An 11,766-nucleotide genomic window follows, 5' to 3' on the forward strand; every position below is an offset into this window, starting at 1 on the left:
GTTGGTTTATAGTTTTCTGGTAATGTCTTTGTCTAGCGTGGGTATCAGGGTAATGCTGGCCTGAAAGAATGTGTTAAGTTTTCCCTTTTCCTTTATTTTCTTAAGGGCTTTGGGTAAGACTGATATTATTTCTTAAACGCTTAGACTTAAAGGTGAAACTATGGGGCCTTGGTGGCTCAGTTGGTTAAGCATCCAACTGCATCATGATAGGCTCATGAATTCCAGCCCCGTATCAAGCTCTGTGCTGATGGCTGAGCCTGGAGCCTGCTTTGGATTCTGTGTGTGTGTGTGTGTGTGTGTGTGTGTGTGTGTGTCCTTCAAAAATAAACATTAAAAAGGTTTTTTAAAAAAGAGTGAAACTGTATCTGGACTTGAATATTCCTTCATGGAAAATTACTAAGTATCAATCTAATCTCATTATATACACACCTACTATTCTATTTTTGCTTGTTTTTCTTAAATTGAACCTGTAAAGGAATTTGTCTATTAAGTTGCTGTTGAATCTATTGGCTTAATGTGCTGAAAATTTAAACTGTTAATGTGTGCGGTAATATCCCCTTTCATTCCTGACACTGTTAATTTGTTTTCTCTTTATTTCTTGATCAGACTAGCTCAAAGTTTATCAATTAATCTTTTCTACTGATTTTTCTCTTGTTTTATATTTATCATTGATATTTCTCTTACCTGTTACTTTATTCCTCCTACTTAGATTTTAATTTGCACTTCCTAATCTAGCTTTTATTTTTTTTAAGGGAGAGTAAGTGGGGGAGAGGGGCCAAGGGAGGGAGAGAGTGAGGAACAGAAGGAGGAAAAGGGGGGCAGGGGGGGAGAGAGGGAGAGAGGGGGAGAGAGAGAGAGAGAGAGAGAGTCAGTCTTAAGCAGGCTCCATGCTCAGAAGCCCAACAAGAGGCTTAATCCCATGACCATGAGATCACGCATGACCTGAGCCAAAATCAAGAGTCAAATGCTCAACCAACTAAGCCACCCAAGCTACCCTTCTTCTCTAGCTTTATAAGACAGAGGCTTATATGACTGATTTCTAGATCTTTTGTCTTTTCCCATATGATCATTTAAAACTTTACATTCTTTGTTATTAGCAGATGATTAATGTGCATTCTTCACTTCTTTGTGTAGACCTAAATTTCCATCCAGTACCTTTTTCTACCCAATGAACATCCTTTAGCATTTCTTGCATTTAAATTTTTCTTCAGTGGTTATTCAACTTAAGCTGAATCTAACAAATTTTATTATCTTGTGTTTCTGTTATCATTCACTTCAAAATGTTTTCCAATTGCATTATTTAGATGTGACTTAATTTCTAAAAATTTTGGGATTTTCCAAATTTTTTATTACTGATTTCTAATTTAATTTCCTTGAGAGCTAAGAACTTATTCTATATAATTTCAATCCTTTTAAACTTACTGGGACTTATTTTGCAGCCTAGCATGTTAGCAAATGTTCACGTACACTTGTAAAGAATGTGTATCTGCTATTGTTGAGTGGAGAGTGTGTCAATTAGGTTGGGTTGGTTCAGAGTGGTACTCAAATATCCTATATCCTAACTGACTTTCTATCTACTTGCTCTATCAACTTATCAGTCAACTTGTCTACTCAGAAACAAGTGTACCTCTGATGATAATTTCTAAATTTTTCTATTCTTCCTTTCAGTTTTGTCAGTTTTTCCTTAAAATATTTCATAGCTCTATTACTAACTACACTATTAACTAATTTTTAGGATTATTTCTACTTGAAGTAAAGTGTCCCTCCTTGTCTATAGTAATATTCTGTAAACTGATACACATTCTTTGATATTAATATGGTTACTCTAACATTCTTTCTTTTTTTTTTTTTAATATTTTTATTTATTTGTAGGAGAGAGAGAGAGAGAGACAGCGTGAGCAGGGGAGGGTCAGAGAGAGAGGGAGTCACAGACCCCGAAATAGGCTCCAGGCTCTGAGCTGGCACTCAGCACAGAGCCCGACGCGGGGCTCGAACCCACGAACCACGAGATCATGACCCAAGAGAAAGTCAGACACTTAACCGCCTAAGCCACCCAGGCGCCTCTCTAACATTCTTATCATGAGTGCTTGTATGATACATGTTTTGTTATCCTTTTACACTGTGTCTTTACAGTGTAATTTTTTAATTTATTCATTTTTGAGAGACAGAGACAGAGTATGAGCAGGGGAGGGACAGAAAGAGGAGACAGAGAATCCAAAGCAGGCTCCAGGCTCTGAGCTGTCAGCACAGAGCCCAACGCAGGGCTCGAACCCACAAACCAGGAGATGATGACCTGAGCCAAAATCAGACACTTAACTGACTGAGCCACCCAGGTGCCCCTGTGTCTTTATATTTAAACTACATTTCTTTTAGAATGATTTGGTCTTCCTTCTTTAATCATTCTTACCATTCAGCTTTTTAAATCAATGTGTGTAGTCCATTTACATGTAATATAATCATCAATATGGTTAGATTTAAAATTACCATCTTGGTATTTATTTTCTATTTGCCCCATATGTTCTTTGTTCTTTCTTTCTTTGTTTCTCTACCTTCTTTTGGATTAACTGAATACTTTAAATTACAGTTAATCCTTGAACAACCCAGGGATTAGGGATGCCAACCTCTCACACCGTTGAAAATCCACATATAACTTTTGACTCCCCCAGAACTTAAATTATCATAGCCTGCTGTTGACTAGAAGCTTACTGACAATATAACTAGTAAGTTAACATATATTTTGCATATTATGTATATTATGCATTATATTCTTATAATAAAGCTAATCAGAAGAGAAAATACATTTACAATGCTGTAATTTATGTACAGCATTTACAGAAAAAAATCTACAAATAAGAGGACTTGTGCCGTTCAAATCCATGTTGTTCAAGGGTCAACTGTACATAAGATTTCTTTATTGTCCTGTTAACTACATCTCCATTATTTTTTTCAGTGGTAACTCCAGGACAAGGGATATTTCTGTAAACATCTTTTTTTTTTTTTTTTTTGACAAAATAAATTTTTATTGTCTAAGCCAAAAAAAAAAAAAAAAAGGGAGGAGAGGATGTTTGCAACATACATAGCTAATTAAGGTTAGATATGTTATATGAACAAACACAAACTACAATGAAGCATTGATTACAAATTTTGAATACAAATTTTACCAAACTTTACAAAAGAGGAAAAACACTGACCAGTAAACATATAAAAATATAAGAAAATATATGAAAATATAAGCAAATATATGAAAATAACTAAGAACATGCATTCATTAGTAATCAAATTTCAATTAAAGTCTCAATGAGATATTACTGCATACACACCAAATTGGCAATTACTAGAACCTCTGATGATAGCAGTTGTTAGTAAAATTGTGAAGCAATGGAGAATCTCATTCATGACTAGTCAAGTTTAAATTGCTCAACTAAATTGGAAATTATTTTATCAGCATTGCATACTAAAATTTTAAAACTACTTGACTTGCAGTATAGCAGTACACAGAAGCAAAATGACTCCTATATATGTTCACCAGGCTGTATGTTCCTAAAAGGACTGATAATAAATACTGAAAACTTTTGGGCCACACTGTCTCTGTTACAGCTACTCAACTCTACCAATTATAGTTCAAAGGCAGCCACAAACATTCATCTATGAATGGCTGTGGTTGTATTCCAAGAGAACTTTATTTACAAAAACAGGCAGCTGGCCCAAGGGCTGTAGTTTGCTGAGCTGCGCACTAGAGTGTCCAATATCCAACTTTTAAATAGCAGTCTACCTGCCAAAATTATCCTGTTTCCTGTATAGTGTAAAAAACTTAGAGCAATATACTTCCACTATTCCTCCTCCTATCCTGTGAGCTATTATCATAAATTTGGATTCTTTCTGTTATAAACTCATTTTACATTGTTACTATTTTAAATAATTATCTTCTTAAAGAAAATGCTTAAATGATAAAAATGTCTTTTATATTTTACCTATGTACTTACTATTTTATGCTCTTTACCTCTTTGTATAAATCTGCATTTTCACCTGGTATTCTTTTTCTACCTGAAAAACATCCTTTAACATTTCTTGCAATGTAAACCTCCTAGAAGCAAATTCTCTCAGCTTTTGTCTAAAAAAGATCTTTAACAGCACCCGCGTGGTTCAGTCGGTTAAGCATCTGACTTCAGCTCAGGTTTTGATCTTGCGGTCCATGAGTTTGAGCCCCATGTGAGGCTCTGTGCTGACAGCTCAGGCCTGTCATTCCATATATGTCTTCAGTTTGCAATGTGTGATAAGCAGTCAGCAGTTATTCTTACATTATTTGCTCCCCTGTATGTAAACGTATCTTCTTTTCTATGGCTTTTTATTGTGACGGACTTTATTTTTAAGTAATTGCTACACTCAATATGTAGCTCAAACTCACAATCCCATGACTGCATGCTCCACCCATGGAGCTAGCCAGGTGCCCCTCTATAGCTGCTTTTCTGACTTTCTCATTTCCATTGATTTGGTTTTAATATGTCCTGGTATAATTTTTATGTTTATCCTGCTGGAGTTTCACTAGCTTCTTAGGCTACGGATTAAAATTTTTCTCCATATCCTAAGAATCTGGAAACATTAATCTTTCAAGTATTTTTTCTACATTCCTTCCTCCTTGGACTCCAAATTTTTTTCCTGTGGTTAGATTTGAATTGTTTCTATTTTTCTATTGTCCCTTATTCAAGTTTACTCATGTTATCTTCTGCAACAACTTATTTGCTCTTAAGTCTATCCATTAAACTTTCCAATTCAGAAAACATACTTTTCATAGTTTGTAAGTTACATCTGGTTCTTTATTATAATTTCTATTCTCTCCTGTTTGTTTTCATGTTTTTCTATAATTCTTTGAACATATTGATAATAGTTATTTTTATTTTTTTTAATGTTTTTTATTTATTTTTAGGAGAGAGAGAGAGAGACAGCGTGAGCAGGGTAGGGTCAGAGAGAGAGGGAGTCACAGACTGAAACAGGCTCCAGGCTCTGAGCTGGCAGTCAGCACAGAGCCCAATGTGGGGCTCGAACCCACGAACCGTGAGATCATGACCCAAGAGAAAGTCGGACGCTTAACCGACTAAGCCACCCAGGCGCCCCTAATAATAGTTATTTTAAAGTCCTTGTGTGCTAATGCCTTTAATTTTTGGTTCTGTTTCTGATCATTTTCATCTTTTTATCATCTAGTAATATTTTTTGAATGTTAGACATTCAAATGTAACATTACTAGATATTTACATTGTTGTGTATCTGTATGCTGTGTCCTCTTTTAATAAATATTGAGTTTTATTTTGACAGGGAATTAATTTAATCACTTTGACCTTTTTCAAGCTTGGTTTTCCAGCTTAATAAAGGCAGGCTTGTTCAATTTATACTTTCTTCAGTAGTTTGTCCTTCTCTAGTAGTTGTCTATTAGAATCTCACCCTGTGCATGCACAGATTAGTATTCAGCAAAACTCAAGGCAACCTCTGTCCAGATATCTGGAGCTTCTTCTCAGTGTAATACTCTCTGAGAGTCTGCCCTGAGTCCAGATACCTCACCCTTACTATACTTTGCCTTGTCTCTTCAACTCAGCAAGACTGCTATGTACTTTTTATTCTTCTTGAGATCCCCTTCCTCTGTGCCATACCTAAACTTTTGCCACCAGTCCCAAAAAAAAAAAAAAAAATCTGGGAATCTGGGAAATCACTGAGAGATTTAGCCTCTCTCAGGGGTCTCAATCTTCCTTTGCCTCCTTCACTGCCTGAATGACAAATTGTCCAACGTTTGAAAACAATTCTTTCATATATTTTGTTCAGTGCAGTCTTTCATATATTTTGCAGGTAGTCTAGTTGGAAATCAGTTATTCCATCACAGCTGTAAGGAAACTCTCTACATACTTTTTCCACCAAGAGCTTCAAAGTTTTCATTTAGACGTTTAATACTTTAATATATCAGGATTTTATACATGATGTGAGATGGAGACCTGACTTCATTTTTTTCCAAATAGACATTTTTTTCTGGCTCCAATTATTCAGGGATCTCTACTTTTCCACACTGATTTGAGATTCCACCTCCACTATTAAACAAAGTTTCACACATGTATGGGTCTCTTCCTGAGTATTCAATTTTATTCCACTAGTCAGCCTGTTCATCCTATGCTAATATCACACTCTTAATTATTATAATAAATCATAAAATCTTTCAGAGTAAATCTTTTTCCTGCTTACAGTCTTTAGGTGGTCCCTACTTCTTCTTGGCCTTTACTTTTCTGTATAACATTCTCAACCAATCATGTGGTGTGAATAACCCTGTTGTAATTTATATTGGAAATGCAGTGAACCTACAAATCAATGTAGGTAAAATTGATATTTTTATAATATGAGGTATTATTTTCCACAAATATGGTATATCTCTTTTTTTTAAAATCAATCTTCTTTAACATTTCTTCCAAAGTTTTACAATTTTCCTTATTTAAGCCTTATAACCCTTTGTTACACTGTTTCTTCAATACATGATATTCCTGATACTATTATTAATGATGTCCTCTCTTTCATTACATTTCTGGTAATCTACTGTTGATATAAAGAAATGCAACCTACTTTGTTGCATCTAGCCACTGCTAAACCCTTATATTTAGCAATCTATAGTCTTGTCCTCTCTATCCACATTGCCAATATCTTAGTATAGGCCACTATTCTCAACTGAAACAACTTCTAATTAGGCTCCCAGGCTAATCTTGCACTCCATCCTGGAGTTAAAAATTATTTTGTTTTTAAAACTTGTTATTTTTAAGTAATCTCTACACCCAACATGAGGCTCAAACTCATGACCCCAAGATCAAGAGTCACATGTTCTTCTACTCTTCTGACAGAGTCAGCCAGGTGTCCCTGAAATTAAAAATTCTTTACTGGTTTTGCTATCTCTCCTTTGTATACACTATTCCTCCTGTCTTCCTATCTCTTTTTGTCAATCTAATTTCTCCTTTTTCTTTTAGTTTCTGATTACTGTCCTCAAATACTTCCTAGACTAAATTAACTATTCCTTTTATGCTTAATCCTCTTCTATCTCTTATCACCCTCAATTGTTTCTGTCTCCAATTAAACTACAATTGATCCTTGCACAACTCCTTCACTGGTCTGAACTGTGTGAGCCCATTTATATGTGGATTTTTTTCCCATACATAAACTACAGTTCTATAAATGTATTTTCTCTTCCTTCTCATTTTCTTAATAACATTTTTTAATCCAGTTTACTTTATTGTAATAATACACCATACTATCATATAACATACAAAGTACATTAATCAACTGTTTGTGTTATCAGCAAGGTATCCAATCAACAGCAGGCTACTAGAAGTTTTGGGGGAATCAAAAGTGACACGTGGATTTTCAATTGTACAAGGGTTGGCACTCCTAATCACCATGTTGTTCGAGGGTCAAGTTGTATTAACTTTTTGAGAACGAGCTTTTATCTTCATTTCCCATACATATTCCCAGACCTACCAGTCTCTAGCACATGGTAGAAGACTGATACACAATTGTTCAACAAATGCAAAAATAAATTCTCACTTATACTTGAAAGATCTCCTGACATAGAATTGTTTGTGCCACTCACTATGCAGATCAAGAAACACACAAATCTGCATTTGTGACTCAAGAAACTCAAGGAACATTACCCTATCTTACTACTTTTAGAAGGATGCCAAAATACATAGTAAATGTTTAACCTAAAAATAATTTTTCATTTTGAATTTGTGTTTTGAATAACTATTTTTAAGAAGGTCAAAAAAAAAAAAAAGTCAATGCGGCACCTGAGTGGCTCAGTCAGTAAAGTGAACAGCTCAGGTCATGATCTCAAGATCTGTGGGTTCAAGCCCTATGTCAGGCTCTGTGCTGACAGCTCAGAGCCTGGAGCCTGCTTCAGATTCTGTGTCTCCCTCTCTCTCTGTTCCTCCCAGACGCATGCTCTGTGTTTCTCTTTCAAAAAGAAACATTAGGGGCGCCTGGGTGGCTCGGTCGGCTAAGCATCCGACTTTGGCTCAGGTCCTGATCTCATGGTTTGTGGGTTCGAGCCCCGCATTGGGCTCTATGCTGACAGCTCAGAGCCTGGAGCCTGTTTCGGATTCTGTGTCTCCCTCTCTCTCTCTGGCCCTCCCCTGCTCATGCTCTGTCTCTCTCTGTCTAAAAAATAAATAAATGTTAAAAAATTTAAAAAAAATAAACATTAAAAATTTTTAAAAGAAGTTTTAACTTAAAAAATACTATTTCTCCACAGTGGCATACATCTTTCAGAAATTCTAGAACATAATGTTTTTAATGCAGGAACACATGCCCAAGATTATTTCCATTTCTTAAATGCAAGCTAGTATTAAAATCCTTACCTGTGTTACTTCCTCTACACCAGTCATCTGGTACTTCCTCATCCTTTCAAATACTGAGTGATCTGCACAGCCCCCCTGTGGACCATATTTATGGGGATAGTCTAAAACATAAAGAAGTAATGTCATTACTATCACATGTTTAGATGTTACAAATTATCTGATAAGTTAAAAAAAAAAAACTGTCATAATTCATGAAAGGCACCAATGCTTACTGAGCATTCTCATTTTAAAACCCAGCAGATTTGTAAGTTCTCCCTCAATAAAATATCACTGGTCTCTAGATTTTGGATATATAGATGATTTGTGAATTCTAAAAAAGAACAGTAATATAAAGTTAACTTTCCCAACCTTTCCGGCTTCAGATATACAGAGTATGTTAATACTGTAATGTACATCATTTTGTAATTTATAATGTTCCCTCCAAACACATTAAATTTCTTTTTTTTTTATATTAATGCAATAGGGATTTTTTTTTTAACGTTTTATTTATTTCTAGGAGAGAGAGAGAGACAGCGTGAGCAGGGGAGGGTCAGAGAGAGAGGGAGTCACAGACTCCGAAACAGTCTCCAGGCTCCGAGCTGGCAGTCAGCACAGAGCCCGACGCGGGGCTCGAACCCACGAACCGTGAGATCATGACCTAAGCGAAAGTCGGACGCTTAACCGACTAAGCCACCCAGGCGCCCCAAACACATTAAATTTCATATGCTGCAAATGTACACCTACGCTGAACTACAGTTAGACTAATATAATATTCCATTGGCTTGAATTCTTTCAACGAATACCTACTGGACTCAAGGGAAAGTGATCTAGGAACACGCTTGATGGCATAATAAAATCAGACTGAGTTTAAATTTCTTTAATGTGTAATTCAAGTGAATGCTTAGTAGCCAATAACAATTTTATCATCATTTGTTTTTCCTTTATAATTAAGCAGTGATTAGTTTACTTTTAACTGGATTGGTTCTATTTCCAGAGAGCTGTTCCATTTTAGTTTAGTCATTTAAATGTTTACTCCATTCTCTCAAATTTCACATACTTCTCTCTTCTTGGGGTTCTCCTTATTCATGAACATGTTTCAAAATTTAATCAAGTTACCATAATTAAAAGAAAATAAATATACGAAGACATGGGTGAAAGGGGAAGCACTGAAAAGTCCTTAAGTGATTTAAGATATAATACACAGAATTGTAATTAGAAATACTACAGCTAAGTTTCTTTAGAAAATTGAGAACCTTAGGTGCCTGGGTGGCTCAGTTAGGTTCAGTTAGGCATCTGACTCTTGATTTTGGCTTAGGTCATGATCTCATGGTCTGTGAGATGGAGCCCTGCGACAGACTCTGCACTGACAGCCTGGAGCCTGCCTGAGGTTCTCTCTTTCCCTTCCCTCCTCATGTTCTTTCTCTCACGATAAATAAATGAATGTTAAAAAAAAAAAAATCTAGAACCTATAGTGGATACTAGTGGCCTCTTTCTTTGGAAATACTAATTACTATTTTTTCAGATTCATTTAAATTCTAGTTAGATAACATATAATGTAATAATGGTTTCAGGAGTAGAATTCAGTGATTCATCACTTACATATAACACCCAGTGCTCATCATAATACAATACAAATTTAAACTGGCAGTTAAGAAGTACAGGTATGGACAACTTACATATACTGTTATTAATAACTCTGACTTAAACTTTAAATTGGTTTTTTATTAGAGGTCAAGGCTGCAAAAGCTGTAAAATTCCAATCAATAAATGAGAAATGGTAGACTTAAAGAAGTACCACTTTATAACCTCACATGTATAAAGTGATTTAGGTAAGGATCATCAATGGATACTAAAACCATTAGGTGAAAGATGTGAGGTAACAGGATATTCATAGTCTCTGAAAGTACCACCCCATAAATTACTTATTAATTACAAAGGGAAAAGATATCTTCACAGTGAAGATATGGTAATTATCACTTCATTTACCTAGTGATGAAGCTAAGCACTACCAGTAGTAGAAAGATATGTGCCTCTTAACGTGATGCAATAAGGAATGCCCAGCTTTCCCTCTATAGTATTCTTGACAAAATATGTCCACTGAATCTAATCATAAATAATCAGACACACCAAAATGCAGAATATCCTATAAGTCACTGACCTAGAGATATGTAAAAAACAGAAATGTCATTTAAAGGGAAAAAAACAAAACAGAAAAAACTGAGAACTAAGGGTGGGGGAGCCTGGCAATTAAGACACTAAAAAAAACCTAATAAACAAATGCCAAAAAGGCATTTTTAGTACAACTGAAGAAATTTTATTCTAGACTGTACAGTATATGATATTATTAAATTAATGTTAAAATTTTTAGGGGTGAAACACTACTGTAGCTATTGAGGAAAATGTACATATTCTTAGGGAATGTGTGTTTTAGGGGCTGTATTTAAGTTTGAAATTTTCAAAATAAAATTAGGACTAAAAGGCTGCAATATTGTTGGAACAAATTTAAGTGATTTCAAACTAACACAACTGAAGGCTAAATGAGAAAAAAATTAATATGTATATTATTTTACCATTTCAAAGGTTGGCTGTGGGAAAGTAAAAATATAATACCATCCAAAATATACCTTATAAGAATCTACCACAAAGGCTGAAAAGTTTTATTATATGAATATGCCCAGATTTTAAATTCTCGCCTTTTAGAAGATTTGGGGTTATTACCACCATAATAGCATCTTCTGATACTATAATTTTGACCTGAAAATATCCCAATGAGCTTTGCCCAGATTCTTAGCGGAATCTAAGTTGCCTGAACCACCAGATGAAGAAGTTCCTCTATACCAAGAACACTCATTCTAATAAGTAAGGAAAAATTCAACAGGCATACTCATAGATGGGTTTATACATATACTTAAGCACCTTTTTCAGTTAACAGAATTTAGACCCCTTGGAATTTTGCTACTTACTTTAATTGTTATTATAAAGCCAAGTTCAGAGTTGGATACTATTTATAAATCCATAATTTTGTGCTATTTTGTTTTACTCTCATACTAGAGACAGTCCAGTCTATAGTAACTAAGAACGTGGACTGATTCTTTGGCTTAGTTTTCCCTTAACTCATAGCTAAGGAAATGGTTTATCTAAGATAACAGTGTGTGTGAGGAGGAATCCTTTTGCTGACCCTGGCAGCAACTAGGCAGGTAAGTAAAAATGTGCTCATAGTTACTGATACACAAAATATTTTGCCATATAAAATGGATGAAACTATATATTTTCAAAAGCTTAGTTTCTGTTCCAGTGTGATAAGCAACCAACTTATGGTTCAATTAGTACGTTATTTTTCCATTAACGGGTCAGTTTGTGTTGGCCTAATTTAGATTTGTTTATTATGTCAGTATTTAAGTAAATAAGAATC

General features: G+C 35.0%; 1 protein-coding gene across 1 annotated transcript in view; it reads right to left on the reverse strand.

Annotated features, from left to right (window-relative positions):
- The window catches only part of ADAM10 (ADAM metallopeptidase domain 10), a 133,143-nt gene that overhangs the window by 44,583 nt on the left and 76,794 nt on the right, over window positions 1-11,766 (reverse strand). The window contains exon 5 of the mRNA XM_039230640.1: window positions 8,376-8,476. Coding sequence (XP_039086571.1) covers window positions 8,376-8,476 — 101 coding nt within the window. The remainder of the gene's footprint in view (window positions 1-8,375; window positions 8,477-11,766) is intronic.

The sequence above is a fragment of the Hyaena hyaena genome, unplaced genomic scaffold, assembly GCF_003009895.1.
Source record: "Hyaena hyaena isolate Hyena2069 unplaced genomic scaffold, ASM300989v1 scaffold_49, whole genome shotgun sequence".
Lineage (NCBI taxonomy): Eukaryota > Metazoa > Chordata > Mammalia > Carnivora > Hyaenidae > Hyaena > Hyaena hyaena.